General features: G+C 35.0%; 1 protein-coding gene and 1 pseudogene across 1 annotated transcript; both read left to right on the top strand.

Moving 5' to 3' along the window:
* The first annotated feature begins 245 nt into the window (after nucleotides 1-245).
* On the top strand, nucleotides 246-1,255 carry LOC107133650 (olfactory receptor 52N4). Its single transcript, XM_015475913.1, has one exon. The coding sequence runs from the start codon at nucleotides 276-278 to the stop codon at nucleotides 1,239-1,241; it is 966 nt and encodes a 321-aa protein (XP_015331399.1). The 5' UTR covers nucleotides 246-275; the 3' UTR covers nucleotides 1,242-1,255.
* A 5,749-nt stretch (nucleotides 1,256-7,004) lies between these two features.
* LOC107157504 lies at nucleotides 7,005-9,907 on the top strand (annotated as a pseudogene).
* The last annotated feature ends 8,767 nt before the right edge of the window (nucleotides 9,908-18,674 follow it).

An 18,674-nucleotide genomic window follows, 5' to 3' on the forward strand; every position in this document is an offset into this window, starting at 1 on the left:
AAAATATAACTATGCATCCTGAGCAATTAAACGATGGCAGTATGCTTTAACAAAGTCTTTTATTTTCCCCAGCAGTATGATTTATTTATTTATTTTTTATATTAAAAAAATTCTTTGGTAGTTGTAGATGGGCAGAATAGCATCATTAAAATGTATAATTTTAAAAAGTGTGGTTGATGGGAGACAGTAACCTTAACCTATGCTTTCTGTAATTTTTCCTGTTTCAGCAAAACTCACATAACTTTAAGCTGATTCATGACCATAGTAGCTTGATCATGCAGTTCTTGAATCAAACAGATCTGACCCCAGCTTCATTCATTCTTAATGGGATCCCAGGCCTGGAGGACATGCACATCTGGATTTCCTTCCCATTCTGCTCCATGTATGTTGTGGCTGTGGTTGGGAATTGTGGACTCCTCTACCTCATCCGCTATGAGGACTCCCTGCACAGACCCATGTACTACTTCTTGGCTATGCTTTCACTAACTGACCTTGTCATGTGCTCTAGTACAATCCCTAAAGCTCTCTGCATCTTCTGGTTTCACCTCAAGGAAATTGGATTTGATGAATGCCTGGTCCAGATGTTCTTCATCCATACCTTCACAGGGATGGAGTCTGGGGTGCTCATGCTTATGGCCCTGGACCGCTATGTGGCCATCTGCTACCCTCTGCGCTACTCAGCCATCCTCACCAATGATGTCATTGGGAAGGTTGGGCTCGCCACCTTCCTAAGAGGGGTGTTGCTCATTACTCCTTTCACTTTCCTCACCAAGCGCCTTCCCTACTGCAGAGGCAATGTCATACCTCATACATACTATGACCACATGTCTGTAGCCAAATTATCCTGTGGCAATGTCAAGGTCAACGCCATCTATGGTTTAATGGTAGCCCTCCTTATCGGAGGCTTTGATATCCTGTGCATCACAGTCTCCTACACCATGATCCTCCGGGCCGTGGTCAGCCTCTCCTCAGCAGATGCTCGGCAAAAGGCCTTCAGCACCTGCACCGCCCACATCTGTGCCATTGTCTTCTCCTACAGTCCTGCTTTCTTCTCCTTCTTTTCCCATCGCTTTGGGGGCCACACAATTCCTCCATCTTGTCACATCATCATGGCCAATATTTATCTGCTTTTGCCTCCCACCATGAACCCTGTGGTCTATGGGGTGAAAACTAAGCAGATACAAGACTGTGTCATGAGGATCCTTTCAGGTTCTAAGGACACCAAGTCCCACAACATATAAATAAATAAGCATGTGCAAGGGGAAGAGAAGAAAATAATTATATCTAAAATTTTCCTGTTTTTTTTTTTTCAGGAGATGGTAAATTCCTTAGCTGTGTAAGATAATACATCTGTTTTAACCACACATACACATACAGATGGAGCTTGTAGAATTGTGCATTTTTCAAATTGCCTTGAGAATTTTAATGTCACTGGAATGTCCAGCAATTTTCTTTGAATTTCACTTTCTGATATCTGTGAAAAAGTTATCTAATAAATAAATCAAGTTTCCCTTAAAAAGACCTAAAGAAAAATAAACAAAGTGGAATAATGTGATCTGAGTCTTATTTTCAAATATTAATTTCCAGATTGATGGCCAGTACTTACATTCTTCTGGAAATATGTGCTAAATATTTCTTTTCTTTTGGGGGAGTGCAGGGGTAGGGGTTGAACTTTGCCACTAAGCCATATCCCTAGCCCCTTTTTATTTTGGGGGGACAGAATCTCACTAAGTTGCTGAGACTAGCATTGAACTTGGGATTCTTGTCCTTCAGTCTGTCTCCTGAGCTTACAGACATGTACCACCATGCCCGACTACATATTTCTTCCTTGATTTTTTTTTTAATTATTGGATTTTAGTTATACATCACATTAAGATTCATTTTGACATAATTATACAATTATGAAATGTAATTTGCTCTAATTCTATCCCTAGTGCTTCTCTTTTCCTAGCCTCTACCTTCCCTTGTTACCTACCTCTAGTATACTGATCTTTCTTCTGTATTTTTGTAGTTTTAAAAAAATGTCTTTCTTCAGTGACTTCTTACTGAAGGAGAAGATGGAATACTCCCAATGAGGTCATTACTATTTTGAGTTTGAAGACTTTCAGCATCTTGTTAGAATCATAATTTTAGTCTGACTAGGTCTTTCCTAGTCTGGCCACACACATAGTTATTTCACAACAGAATCATTGGACATTTAGTTTCCTCCAGCACACCTTTAAAAAGCACATGCTGGAAAGAGAGGTAATGTTTTTAAGCAAATGTAAATGCAAATATATATATATATATTTGGTAGGAACCACATGGGAAGCAATCAAAATCCATTTCTTTTAGCTTATTTCCAATTGTGTAGAAAATAAGGAAGTGAGAAACTGGATATTTTCATGTTTATTGCTTGTTAACTAAACCAATTAATGAAGGAATATATAGTAAACTGTATTTTAAACTTTTTATTTTTGCATTATAATTTTACATAACAGTGGGATTCATTATGTCATATTTGTACATGCACATAACATAATTTTCCAATCTCCTTCCTGAGTACCTTTATTTTCCTCTTTTTCTCCCTCTCCCTGATCACTTGTCCTACTTTTCTTGTCTCCCTTCTACTACTATTATTATTATTATTACTAATTTCAATTAGTGCATTATATACATATATATGGATAAACTGTGATATAATTGTACATGAACAGCATAATTTGTCAGATTTCTGTTTTCTCTCATATTCAGAAGCTAGAGAGAGAGAACAAAAAAGAAATTCAAAAAGGGGTTGTGGGTGTGGTAGTACACACCTGTAATCCCAGCAACTCTGGAGGCTGAGGCAGGAGGAACACAAGTATGAGGTCAGTCTCATCAACTTAGCAAGACCCTATCTCAAAATAAAAAGTAAAAGGGTTGGGAATGTACTCAGTGGTAAACTGACCCTGGATTAAATTCCAAGTACTAGAACACAAAGGAAGGTGGGTGTTGGGTATTTAGGAAATCTTCAGGAAAGTGATCTGCAATTTATTTTTCTATCCAACTGATCAGAATATATGTTATCTATCCAAAATTCAATTAACTATAGTCAAATTATACTTCTTATTTCATGAATCTTTCTTTATAATCCTATTGCAAAATGTGCAAAATAAATGTCATATACATGGTTTAATATATTTTATCTTCACTTATTCTCGTTCAGTATCATAGTCTGAAGCATTGTCTATGAACTATTTATTCCTCAATGAAAGGCTCCAGGAACTATTTTCCACATGCTCCTTTTAGGGCACTCTTCTTCAGACAATCCAAGATGTTTTTCCTTCTCCCTTAATCCTTCAACTATACTCCTATTTCCTATTTCCCCTGCTTCTCTAGTTAATCTCCCCAGTAGTTTTGGCATACATTTTCATACATGTTTCTTTGAAAACAGATGTTATCATTAGTTATTTTGTTTCAACTTAAATCTGTTTTATTATTCTAAAGATTTGAATCTATTCCTTACATTCTCACTGAGTATATTAATATATCTTTCTCTTGGTATTTGTTTTTCATATTTACTGACTTGTAACATTAATTTATATTTGTTTCAAAACTAAAAAGACTAGATACAACTTCTGTTGAAACATGTGTGTCCTAACTTTGCAACATAGAAATTCAGTTGTGTTTCTATACACTAAACAAATACTCCAAAAAGAAAATCAAGAAAACAACCTCTTTGTAATAATATGGAAGAATGAAATCCCTGGAAAAAAGTTTATCCAAGTAAGCAAAAGATTTGTGCAATGAAAACAAAATCAAACTGAAAATATTAACGATGACACAAAATAGTGGAAAGATGTTCCATATTCCTGAATTAGAAGACTTGCTATTGTTAAAATGCCATTGTTAAAATACCCATATTACTCAAGGTGAGAATATCATGCTACAAAATAAGTCAATCACAAAAACCAAAGGCCAAATATTTTGTTTGATATGCAGCTGCTAATTCACAATAGGGGCCAATAGGGGGTGGGGGTGCACTAGGGAAGAAGAATGTTACTTTAGATTAGGCAGAGGGGAGTGAAAAGAAGGAAGAGGACATGGGGTAGGAAGGGTAGTAGAATGAATCTAACATTACCTTATGTACATATATGACTGCATGACTTATGTGATTCTACAACATGTACAATTAGAAAAGTGAGAAATTATACTCTATTTATGTAAGACATATCAAAGTACAAAAATGCATTCTACTGTCATGTATAACTAACTAAAACAAATTTTAAAAAATTTAAAAATACATTATTACAGAGAGCAGTGGTGCAGGCCTGTAATCCTAGTGGCTCTGAAGGCTGAGGCAGGAGACTCATGTATTCAAAGCCAGCCTCAGAAAAATTGAGGCACTAAGCATCTCAGTGAGAACCTGTCTCTAAATAAAATATAAAATAGGAGTGGGTATGTAGCTCAGTGATCAAGTACCCTTCAGTTTAATCCCCAGTAACCTCCCAAATGTAGTACTATTACTTTTGTTGGCAATATAAGAAATGTGCTCTTAAATTAATTTGTTTTTATTGAAATAGTATATGCAATGGGTCCCAAAATCTGCTAAAATTTGGCCCAAACAGATTTTAATCTATTTAGAGAAGTAAAATAGCCTTGGATTTATTCCACAATAATTTTATAGATAACATCAATGCGAAATCATGAGCATGTGAATTTCAAGTTCATTTATCTAATATACTAATTCTGTGATCTGAAACATGTTTCATGATATTGTGTGCATCTGTTTCTGCATTTATAAAATGTAAAAAGAATGTCACATAATTTGATGAGGGTTGTTATCAGGATTGTTTTTTTAAACATGTAACATATTTAAAGAAACTTATACTCTATAGGAAATATTATATAAGGACTTGCTAGTTTTTTTGTGAAATAGAAAAATTAATCCTGTATCTAGCTTGCTTGTAGGTAAAGTCAGTTTTAGGAAGCAGTTTAGGAAAGTGTGTTCTTCTATGCTACTAAACTATGCTCATGCATCAATAAAATATACGACAGAAAATTAAAAGTTCATGTGGATTTCTGATTTGTATTTGCTTATGTGAGATTCGGAGGAAGGGAAAGAGTCTTTTGAAGACTGTTCATAGGGTTACCCTGAGAGAGTTAGGCTACTCTGAATATTGTCAGAGAGACAATAACTTCATATTCTCTCCCATTTATGTAACACAGCTCAGAATACCTAAGTCAAACACAGAGAGATGTAAGAACTTCAAGTTTTTCTCCTCTGGTAGCTAATCAATCAAGTGATCATTTAGTATTATTTAATTTTTAGAGCTTCGCAATCCAATTATTTTCAGAGTTGCCTTCTGTCACTCAAAATTAGAAATCCTAGAGGCACACGTTGAGAGAAAAATCCCTCAGAAATTGTGCTGTACATATTTTAAAAATATGGAAACAAGTTTTCATATTCTGCTTTTTCTTTCAACAAGAACTACTAAAAGCTTTCCTACCTGAGGCCTGTTATTCCTTTTTTCATGCCTTTTTCTCCTTTTTGTAAGGGGAATGTCAATCCTATCCTTGACCCACTGATACATTAGAGAGTTCATAAGTTGTTTGATTTCACAGAATCACAGCTGGAGTACAATTTGCCTCGTGATTAATTGTGCCCCAAGTCTTATCCATATCTGATATAGATAAAACTTTTGAGTTGATCTGGGTAGAAGTAAGTTGATCTGGATGGAGACTAATAGGATAAAGTGAATATAGTTTGCTTGTGAGAAGAACATGAATTTGAGGACTAGGAACAGAATGGTATGGTTTGAATGTGTCCTCATTGTGATATATAAGATACATTTTCCTTTAAAGGCTCAGCTTAATTCTACAGATATCAAAGGATTTAGACAGTGAGTACCAGGCATGGATACATTGTAGATTGTGATATTGTTTAAATAAGACCCAGAATAGCTAAATAAGATTGTTTCCATCTCTCTGTTTTGTCATTCAGAAGTGAGGTGTTAAAGGACATGCAAAGGGGTACTACTTACCAAGTATTTTTTGTTGGTATTAGTAGATACATTGGTGAGAGCTGCTTTGAATGTATCCTAACTGGTAACTATAACCTCAGAAATATAGTTTTGATTCCACCCACCTAGTTTAAAAATAGACAAGATTGGGAAGATTGCATGTCTTTGAAAATGTTTACTTTTTACAATTCTTGGATTTCTATTCAGTGCCACTTTTCATAATGAGTATGAATATTTGTTTTCCCTAGACAAAGAGAAACTATTGGAAATGGTGGAAATCAGGTATAAGTTGATATGGCAAAGAACCAAACTAATGTCATTTTGTTCTGACCTGACTCCATTTTATGGTTGCTTAACTGGATTTTTTTTTAGCTCCCTGACAGTTGGATCTCTGTTGACAGTGCAGTAGGACCTTTCTGAATCCCTGACTATGGCCATGATATAGAACAAAGATGATTCTGAAATGTGTAATCAAACAATTTTTTCATGTAATCAAAATATCTGTCTCAACGGAGGAGTCTTTCTGACCTATATGTGCTGAATTGTCCCTGTGATTTTTGCCTTTATGAACTAACTCTATACTTCCAACATTCAGGGAATGGGAATTCTTTGTGGTGTTAGTCTGCCATACTCATTAAAGGACTTTTCTCCCCTTTCTATTTGGCTCAATATGTGTGGTGGTTTGTAATTCTCATGCACTCTGTAACAGAATCACCCATGATAAGAAGAAATAGCTAGAGAAGTGTTGTTAATAGTGGCCATAACCCTATTGTTTCTACCTGTGCTCCTTTGTTCCTCCAGAGAAGAATCTAATTAAACTGAACTTTTCAACATAGACTTAGACGTGACTATGTTTCACTCATCTTAGCAGAAGTGACTGAAATGAGCCCACAGTCATGTGGACAGAAGAATTTGGGTTGCAAAAATTGAGTATGATCAACTGAGGAAATAAAATTACCATTTATGGGTTTTGAAGTGAGAATAAACATTTGGTACTTTCAAAGAAACACTTTACCAGTGGTGATGCTCCTGTTCAGAGTTATTACTTCAGTGGACCTAACACAGAATAATGTGAGCCCATTTTCCCTGCAGAAATGTAAAGTATTGGTATTAAAAGTATGGCATTAAAAGCATTTTAGATGCATTGTAAAATGTCTAATTTAATTTGTTATTAGTTCTATATTACTTGATATCAGTTAGAATTTTAACCCAGAGATTTAAAAATACATTGAAGATGAGACATCCATTTTTGTTATATTAAAACCAATATTACCAATTAAAATTATAACTACGAAGGTGGGATGAGAGACATAGATAGGATATTTAGAGAGAGTTTGGGGATATAAACTCTTGAGAATACCACAAAGTTCACCTCAGATATGTATATCCATTTATCAACTAACAGCATCTATGTTACCCTAGTTTTTCTACTTGTTTCTGTTACATGAACAAATAATAGTTAAGAGTTGACTTTTAAGTCAAATTTATTGAGAGAGAGTTATGGTTTGGATGTGAGGTGTCCCCCTAAAACACATGAATGAGACAATACAAGAAAGTTTAGAGGTAAAACGATTGTGTTATGAGAGCCTTAACCTAATCAGTACATTAATCCCTAATAGGAAATAATTGGGTGGTAAATGTAGGCAGGTAGGGTGTGGCTGGAGGCGGTGCATCCCTGGGGACATGGCTATGAAGTAAATATTTTGCTCCTGTTGAGTGGACCCCACTCTCTCTTCCCAGTGCCTTGTTCCCGGCTACTTTCCTCTGGCACACACTTCTGCCATGATGTTCTGTCTCCACCCAGCCTACAGTAATGGAGTCAACCATCTGTGGATTGAGACCTCCAAGACTGTGAGCCCCCAAATAAACTTTTCCTACTCTAAAGTTGTTCTCATCAGTACTTTTAACCACAGGAGAAAAAAAATCTGATTAAGACAAATTTGAACAAGTAAAGATTTCATTTTTTTTCAGGAATTTGTGACAATGTTGAAGATAAGAGATAAGTATATTATACTATTTTATTTATTTTGTATGGGTTTACAAATATGTACTAAAATTCTTGTATACAAGATGAAATTTATCTAACATTTAGCTGTTAAGAGTTTGCTTACCTTTGGGGACACGGAAAGGAGAAAGCAATTTTCAGCGGGGCATAAGAGAAACTGGTCTGTTTCTTGTTTAAACAAGTGTTTTTACTGTGTAATCATGCAGAGACCTTTATGTATCACAGCCTTGTGCATACATTTGTGAACACATGACATGTATCCATAAAAAATTTATTTATTAGGAGCTATGAATGTAGCTCATTCCTGCCGTGATTGCCCAGAGTGTGTGAGGCCCTGGGTTCAAACTCCAATACCACCTAAATATTTACTATTAAAACCACATTTAAATGTCTAGCTTAATTACACCCATCATTAGTTATAACTTAAAAATGTGTTTGTTTAAATATATATATCTACACACATACACACACACAAGTTCGTAATATCTCAAATACATAACTTTAAAAAGTTATTATATAACCTCCATCAGCAGAAGTTTCATATATAAAAAACCTTTATGTGTCTGCACTTTAGATCTCTAAAGCAACCAACTCATTAGCAAAGCCAAACCTAACAGTCAGACTGTGATATCAGATCACCTTCATCTTCTGCCACTATTGTGACCTACAACATGAGTGATCTTTAACACAGTCCTGATTTTCTCTAATAGTCTGTTCTTTAATTAGAAACATTGAAAAAATATTACCTGATTTATGGAATTTTAAAATGGTTTATAGAATAAATGAATGGATTGTATCTCCTATTAGAGTTCCTTTTTTCATAAGAAAGAAGTAAAAATAGTGAGTGAAAGGATGAGAACATGAAAGATACTAAATTCTCTTTAATAACATGATCCTGGGTCAGACAATTTCCAATACTTTCACAGTGACAGTTAAGATGTGTAATCTTAAGCTTTTTTCCCTCTTACTAAAGGATGTTCCAGGATCTCAGAGATTCCAATAGCTCTCAGTTCCAGGTCTCTGAGTTCATACTGATGGGATTCCCAGGCATCCATAGCTGGCAGCACTGGCTCTCACTACCCCCAGCATTACTCTACCTCTTAGCCCTTGAAGCCAACATCCAGATCATGACCATCATCTACCAAGAGGCAAGTCTGCAAAAGCCCATGTAACATTTCCTGGGCATCCTAGCCGTGGTGGACATGAGCCTGACTACCAACATCATGCCTAAGATTTGGCCATCTTATGGTTCAGTGCTAAGGCCATCAGCCTCCCTGAGTACTTTGCTCAGATTATGCCATTCATTGTTTTGTGGCCATGGAGTCAGACATCTTTATAGATAGGTATGTAGCCATTTGCCAACCACTGAGATATCCATCAATAGTTACTGACTCTTTTGTGATCAAAGCAACCATGTTCATGGCAGTGAGAAACTGTCTAAGTCCAATTTCAGTGCCTATCTTAGCTGCTTAGAAAAATTACTGTTATCAGAATCAAATTGAGCATTGTTTTTTTTATCAATCTTGGAGTCACTAGCCTCTCCTGTGATGACAGGAAAATCAATAGTATCAATCAGATATTTCTGGCTTGGTTGATTATGGGAAATGATCTGGGTTTGATTATTATATGATATGCTTTGATTCTTCAGTCTGTACTGAAGCTCAACTCCAAAGAAGCTGCATCCAAGGCCCTAAATACCTGAACTTCCCACCTCATCTTAATTCTTTTCTTCTACACTGTTATTGTTGTCATTTCCATCACTCATAGTGGAGGAATGAAACTTCCCCTCATCCCAGTTCTACTCAATGTTCTACACAATGTTATTCCTCCTGCTCTCAACCCCATAGTGTATGCCCTCAAGAACAAGGAGCTCAGGCAGGCATTATGCAAGTTGCTTAGGCTGAACATCAAGAGCAACTAACATGGAGAAGACATGCTTTTTATTTTCTCCACATAGTTATCCATTGCAGTGTTCAGTGACTGCAAATATGAAAAGTCAATAATAGGAATACAGTAGCATCTTTTCATTTTTCATGGGGAAGCTGTGGCAGCAACTAAAGCTTCTGAACAAGACACATGTGTTGGGGTTTAAGTGTGCAGAGTTTAGCTCCCTCAGGCCTGACAGTTTGCAAGAGCTGTGGCTATGATTTAGGTCAGCTGAGGCAAACCTCAGTTAGGAGGAGGAAACGTTCTCTTCCCCTTATCGTAAGTCACAAGTTCTGCATGGTTTGGCCAAGAGGAAGAAGCTTCCTGCATACTTATCCTGGGAACAGTACATTCTAAAGAAACAAATGCATCCTCAGGGGACTAGATAATGTCTACAAAGAACTTTAGGAGGGTACTTATCAAACAAACAGGAACAATCTGAATCTAGCTCTATGTATCCGCTGAGGCATGATATTTGGGCAATGGGGGCAATGTGATATTGAAGAATTGCTTGCTTTGTTAGAAGAAGTTTATAAAAGGAACTTGCAAATAAACCTCAGCATGCAGTTGCGATTGCTGCCTTGGCTCTGCATCCCCTGTGTCCTGGTTATTTCGCGACCCTTACCCAGGGACCCGAACGCTCTAGATGTTCACACACATGAAGCTAATATTTGAGATCTCTGTATTACCCACAAAAATCTCATGACAAGAGTAACATAATGATGCTATTTGTTTCAGGAAATCCAAGGGGAAGATGTGAAGAATTTGCAATTTATTATGTTGTGTATTTTCCATGATCAGAATGTTCAAACAATGTTGAGTAAATATGGCTACTGCAAATATCTGACAATATTTACTATTAAAATTGAGTGTATAGTACTTTTATTTTGATGTAATTATTGATAAATAAGAGCTATTTTTAATATTTATTGATGCATTATAATTACATGTAATAATGAGATTAATTGTAACATAATAGTACACAGATATAACAAAATTAGTCACTTTCACTCCCCAATCCTTCCCCTTTTCCTCTCTTCTACTGCCACTGAATTCCTTTTCTCAGCTCTATGTCTTCCTTCTGATTTCATGAGAACCCCATTTTTCACCCATTGTTTTCTAACCTTGCACATATTAGAAAATATATAATGCTTCACAATTTGAGTCGGGCTTATTTCCCTTAACATAATTCTCTCAATTTCCATTCATTTTTCTGCAAATGCCATAATTTTGTTCTTCTTTAATGCTGAATAAAACTCCATTGTGTGTGTGTGTGTGTGTGTGTATATATATATATATATATATAGAGAGAGAGAGAGAGAGAGAGAGAGAGAGATATGTGTGTGTTATCACATTTTCTTTATGCATTCATCTATTGACAGACACCTAGATTGGTTAAATAAATTGGCTATTCTGAATTGTACTGATATAAAACATATATAGACACTGAAGTTATGTCTTAGTTATGGAACACTTGCTTTGCATAAGTGAGACACTAGGTTCAATCCTTGGCACAACATAAAAATAAATAAATAAAATATGTATTGTGTCCATATACATCTAAAAAATGGGTGTGCATTATATGTCACTATAGTATGCTGACTTTAATTCTTTTGGATAATTACTGAGGAGCAGTATTGCAGTGTCATTGGTGATTCTGTGTCTAGTCTTTAAAAAAATGTTTTATTACTGCATTATAGTTGCACATTATAATGGTGTTAATTTTGACATAATCACACATGCCTAGAATGTAATTTGCTCCATTTCAATTCCCAATATTTTCTCTTTCCTTTCTCTCCTTCATTCTCACATCCCCTTTCATATAATCTATTGGTCTTCCTTCTATTTATTTGTTTTTAAATTGATGATTTATAAACATAAACAAAAATAGATTTCCATATTGTATATTTAGTTACATGCTTAGCATAATTTGGTCAATTTCATTCCTTTTCTCATTGCTGCCCTCTTTGCCCTCAATACCTACCTCTACTCCACAGATATTCCTTTTGTTTTCATTAGATTCCCCCCACCACACACATACTTTTCCCCTTATTTTACTCTAGCTTCTGCATATTAAAGCAAACATTTGACCCTTGACTTTCTGAGCCTGGCTTATTTCACTTAGCATGGTGTTCCATTATTTGCCAGCAAATGCCATAATTTCATTCTTCTTTATGACTGAGTAAAACTCCATTGTGCATACATACATACCATAATTTCTTTATCTATTCATCTACTGAAGGGCACTGAGAGCTGGTTTCATACCTTGGCTTTGTGTATTGTGCAGCTATAAATATTGATGTTCTCATATTAGTGCAGTGTGCTAAATTGAGTTCTTTTGGATAAATACCAAGGAATAGGATAACTGAATTACATAGTGGTTCCATTCTTGTCTTTTGAAGAATATGGTAGGAATTAATTCAGCAGTTTATCATTTGTCTTATTATGTGTCATATCTTCATTTGAGCGACAAAGGACTTGAACATGCATTTCTCTAAGAAGGTATGCAAATCACTAACAAATAGCTGAAAATATGCTTGATATTGTTTTTCATTAGGCAAATTCTGTTGAAAACCACAATAACATATCATTACACCTACTAAAAGGGCTATAACTAAAACTAGAAAGAAATTAGCAAATGTTGATATATTGCTGTTGAGATGTAAAATTGTACCATATCTGTGAAAAATTTAGACCATCACTCAGTGATTGTAATGATGATAGGTTCCAACATTTAACTCTGGTGTATAAATCCATCATCACTGAGATCATATTTCAGAACAAAAACTTATTCATGAATGTTTGTAGTAGCACTATTACTCAAAAAGTGGAAATACACTATAAGTATATTTAAATTCCTGAATAGATAAACAAAATTCAATATAATTATCTATACAAAACAATTATTCCATCAAAATACAACTATGAGGTAAGATATCAGTTTAACTATAATCACTATTTTGCTCTTTGTTATGTATCACATCACATCATCTTGTAAATCTTGATATACAAAATAAAACTTTATCTCTGAAAAGTTCTATTCAATTAAGGACTTAAAGGCTTGCTACATATTACAAAAAAATCCAAACTTTAGTACAGTAATAATTCAAAATATTTAAAAAATAAATGAACCGAATGAACAAAAATGACAAAGTACTGGTACATGGTACATATACACTTGTTTTATGTATACTACATGTATAGTTTCTTACCACATTTTTAATTGTTGTATTAGAGTTTTACATAATAATGGGATTTGTTGTTATGTACATGCACAGAATACAAAAAGATATTTTGGCCAATATCACTCCTTAGCACTTACCCCATTCCTTCCCTACCTTTCACATCTGGTCCTTTTCCTTTACTGATCTCCCTTTGATTTTTATGAGATCTCCAACCACCCACATTTCTTTCCCTTTTTCCTCTCTACATTCCACATAAGAGAGAAAACATACAAAGCTTCACCTTTTGAGTTTGGCTTATTGCATTTAACACAATGGTCTCTGGTTCCATCCATTTTCCTGGAAATGACATAATTTCATTTTTCTTTATGGCTGGATAAAACTTTACTGTGTATATATACCACATCTTCTTTATTGATTCATCTTTTGATGGACATTTGGCTAGTTCTATAGTTTGTATTGTTATAAACATGGGTATGAATGTGCCACTATAGTATGATGACTTTAATTCTTTTGGATAAATACTGAGGACTGGTATACATGGGTTATATGGTAGTTTCATGCCTAGTCTTTTGAGGAACCTCTACACTGCTTTCCATCATGGTTGTACTAATCACCATCCCACCTACATGTAAAAGTGTTCATTTTTATCCACTTCCTCTCAGTATTTATTATTAGTAGTATTATTGAAGACTGCCATTATGACTGGTGTGAGATTAAATCTCAGTGTAGTTTTGATTTGCATTTTATTAACTGCTATTGAGTTAAATATTTTTCATATATTTATTAACCTTTTATATTTCTTTTTAAAAGTGTCTGTTTACTTAATTTCCCCATTTATTAATTGGGTTATTTCCTTTTTATGGTTTTGTTTATTTATTTGTTTCCTTCTTCATCTATTCTTAATATTAATCCTCTGTCAGAAGAGTGGCTCACAAAGGTTTTCTTCCATTCTGTAATTCTTTCTTCATATTCCTAAAGTTCTCTTTTGCTGTGAAAAAGTCTTTAATTTTGTTTATATGCTTTTATTTTAATTATACATTAAAGTATATTTTGACATATTTATACAAGCATGGTTTGTTTTATGCTATCCAATTAATCAACATTTGACTATTTCCTGAGCTTTAGGGCTCCTATTGTGAAAGTTATTGTCTGTGCCTATATATTTGTTTTTTGACCCTACATTTTCTTCTAGGAGTTCCATAGTTTGTGTTCTAATTCCTAGGTCTTTGATCCACTTTGAACTGAATTTGAGCAGAATGGTCTAGTTTCATTCCTCTCTATGTAGATAACAAGTTTTCTCAGCAACATTCGTTTAAAAAATGTGTCTTTCTCCAAAGTATGTTTTAGGTAACTTTGTCAGGTTTCATTAAAAAAAAGTGTACCTGTACTTTTTCTGAGTTTCTCTGATGTCATAATATACATCCTCAAACGAACTTGAAAATAAATTTTTTGAAAACTAGAGTCCATGCTATCTAATGTTTTTTTTTTCATAGTTACATTCTGCTTTGGTGAATACTAAGCACTGTACATTAATGAAACCATAAATGGATAAGAAACATATGAATGCATATGTGTGAGTGATTAAAATGTTCTATACAAGAAATTATTTCCTCTTGTCTAAAACAGGACTTAAGCAGAAACAAATCTGAAATAATAGGAAAGTTATGAATTCTCATTCAAATTATCTTGTGTTCATTATCATTCCTCTCCATCTACACATGGCCACCCTCAAGCACATGTACTTACATAAGCATAAGAAATTATTCATGTATTAATGCGGTATAATGCAGGCGGTAAAGATGAAAAGCAATCTCTCTTTTCCTCCTTCCATATGAATTATCTTGATTCTGCATCAGCATCTGTGTCCTAAAGCTGTTAAATATTCCCATGGGGTTTTTGTTTAAAGGCTTAGTTCAACCCTACAGCTATCGAGGGAATTAGGTATTTAGGGCTATACACCTATATATGTTACAGAATTCTGATTTTTTAAAATACCAAACCCAGATTGCTTGGACCAGAATGTATCCAACTCATTCTTTCAACACGCAGAAATTAGGTAATAAAGGGCATGAAAAGGCAGACAAAGTAGTGTCAGATCTTTTAGTTGTTATTTTTAATAGCATACCGCAGAGATATTTTGTTTGTGTGAACACTGTTTGAATATACACTAATTGGTTATAATGTTCTCAGAAATACAGATTTGATTTCCATCCTCTAGTTTAAGGCATTAAAGTTGTAATAGATGGCTTTGTCTTGGGAAATATTTATTTCCCAAATTCTCATGTTGCAAAAAAAGATGACTTTTCATGATGATTGTAAATATTTATTCTTTCAATGAACAAAGAAAAATCACTGGGAGTGCTAGAAAACAGGTTAAATTACACCATAATGAGTAGAAATAGCTGGAGACATGTTTGGTCAATTTCAGAACACTATCACTTCTTACCTGCACTCAAAAAAGAATGTAATTTACTTGCTTCATAGCATGTCTCTAGAGAACAATTATGACTTTCTTTCATCAACTTTTGATGGCAAAACTGACTTGGATAAACCCACTACCAAGAAACTTGACCACAGTTTGTAAAGATAGAGGATGTTGAAGTGTGGACACAAACTTATTTTCTATGAGTTCAGGAGTGAAGAAAAGATGACAAATGCTTTGAAAGTTGTATTTTCTATGGTGATAATTGTGTTTATTGTTATTATTTCAATGGACCTACTTCATCACAGCATAACATGGGTCTATTTTCCTTACAGAAAAGTGAAATCAAACAGTAGTGAAATCATCTTAAATTTTTGCTGAAAAAGTCAAATTTAATTGTAGTTATTGCCACATTTACTGGTATTGACTTGGATCTTTAACACAACAATGATTTTATTCTCTTTTATTGCTAAGTAAAATTCCATTGTGTATATATGCCACATTTTTTTAATACATTCATCTACTGAAGGGCATGTAGGTTAGCCCCACAGTTTAGCTATTATGAATTGTACTGCTATAAACATTGATGTGGCTGTTTCCCTGTATGTTGATTTTAAGTCCTTTGGGTATAAACCGGGGAGTGGGATAGCTGGGTCAAATGGTGGTTCCATTCCCAGTTTTCCAAGGAATCTTCATACTGCTTTCCATATTGGCTGCACCAATTTTCAGTCCCACCAGTAATGTATGATTCTAATGACTTGCTGAGTAGAGGGCCAGAGAAAGATGATAGGGATTCTTAAAGCCCAAATCAGGTTCAGTTCTATGTCTCAGCACCTTTATTATCCACAGTGAATTCTTTATGGGGATTTGGCTTTTTTTTCTGCATAAGACATGATGTAGCAGACCTTTATTTTCACCCCTCTCAGTTCAGCAATCCTATCCTTCATTCTTTTTCTGAAATTCTGAGTAAAAATAGGAGATTTTTTTTTATCCTTGAGGAAATAAAGGAAGAACATGATAGAAGAGCCATGTTATTTTCGTTGGGAGTGTTCCAACATATATAAAGTGAGAAAATATGCTTTCTCACTCCTTGTTCCAGGGATGTTGAACTGTCAAGGTTATTTATACATTTTTAATTTTCGTTAGTTGTAGATGGATGCATACATTTTTTATTTATTTTTTATCTGGTGCTATGGAGCAAACCCAGTGCCCCATGCATGCAAGGCAAACACTCTACCACTGAGCCCCAATCCCAGCTGGAGCTGTTGAGCTAGTTAAATCTTATGTGACCTTTGTTTCCAAACACCTTTATATTTCATGGAATCTAGAAGTGATTCTCAGTTCTGGCTGTACACAAGAAGTACTGAGGGGTTTTAACAATTGTGATAACTGGGTTTCTCCAATTCAATCAGAAAGCACAGAATCAGAGCCCAGCAAATTCTTGAAAGTGCTTTCCAGTGTGACCTCATTGAGAAGGGCCAGCCCCACACAAGCCAAATTCCTATCAATGCATGCCACTGTGTTCACCTCATTCTCTCTGCCTTCTTCTTTTGTCCCCTTGCCCCTAATGCTCCTTCATCACTCTTTGTTGCAGAGACAAACTTTCAGTAGTGACAGCACAGTTTAACAAATGCTACAAGTTGGGATACAAAAGAGTTTATGGAGTATGAAGAAACTCTTCCTTCCCAGGGGTAAAGAAAATTTTAACCAAGTAATGTTTGTTGTAGCCTGAAACAATAGCAAGATCTATACAAATGGAGAAGTAGGGGAGAACATTCTGGATAAAAGAAAGAAGCAAAAAGATGCATTATCAGAAAATGTAGGTGTATGGAGGAAATTGAGAAATTCAATGTGCTGTGTCATCAATGAGAGTCCTGAGGACAACGTCAGAAACAGACCCTTGACTGCCATCTTCTTTGAAATAGAATGCTTTCCTCATCCCTCTACTCAATTTTTTCTTCTCTCTTGCTGTGGCTCACATCATGGCTTTGCCTGTATCCATGCTGCTGTTGTCTAGTGCTTAGGCTAAGTTTCTTTTCTTTAAGCAGTTCCTCTCATTTAACTAGTGTTTATTAACTGCTCTCTTTGAGAAAGGATTTGTAAACTAACTCCACCTTGCCATAATTTATAACATTCCATTATTACTATTAATAATAATAATAATAATAATAATAATTATTATTATTATTATTATTATTATTTTGGACATAGCCAGGGTACTCTACCATTCAGTTACATACTCAGCCATTTTAATTTTTTTAAATTTTGAGACAGAGTCTCACTGAGTTGCCCAGGCTGGCCTTCAAGTTTCACCCCTGCTTCTTCAGCCTCCTGGGCAGCTTCAATTGCAGTACATGCATGTGCCACTGTGCATGGTTTCTTTCTTCATTATTTTGAAGCCCTATGGTCTTAGATCTTAATTCCTTGACTCCTTAAAACTTTTGTAACCTTGCTCAACTTTCAGAAGGGAGACAATTATTTAGGTTTCTACAGTAGAATTGCTGGGCAGCTAGGGAATAAGTAGCAGCTACAGAGACAGGAAATTGAGAGAAAACAATCTGATGGGAAGAAGGGGACGCAGGGGAGTGGTTTTAATTATTTAAATCAGAACTTACCTGGAAATGATCTACTATATTCTGTTTAACAACTTCTTCACTTCTGATAGCCAGAGCATTTTTACTTGAAAGTCACAACTTGGATCTGCCTATCCTGAAATAGAATGTGCTTTCTCTTTTTTGCTAACCTTGGGAAGCACGAGTGGAGGAGTTTTCTGCCAACACTGGTGCTCCTCCTGTCTTTCTTTTCTGCAACACAACACTTAAGTTTCCTTGGAATAGTGGGTGGAAACTCTCCCACTACAGAAGGGAAATTTTGAACTCTATGATTTCATCTTCCAAGAATTCTGGGCACAGCTGACTCTTTGGAGACCAAGAGGGCGGGCTCAAGAAGTAGTTCATTAGGATATCCCTTTGGGCTATTTATTCAAGGAGCAACAGTATCTGAAAAGCGGTTCCCGGAGTAAAAGTTATAGTATTTTATGCTTTGTTTTTTCTTTTTTCTGGAACAAAATAAATAAATTTTACTTTGATTGTGATTGCCATTTTTTTAAAGATGGACACAATATCTTTATTTTTTTAATGTGATGCTAAGGATTG

This window comes from Marmota marmota, unplaced genomic scaffold (genome assembly GCF_001458135.2).
Source record: "Marmota marmota marmota unplaced genomic scaffold, marMar, whole genome shotgun sequence".
In the NCBI taxonomy this organism is placed as follows: Eukaryota; Metazoa; Chordata; class Mammalia; order Rodentia; family Sciuridae; genus Marmota; species Marmota marmota.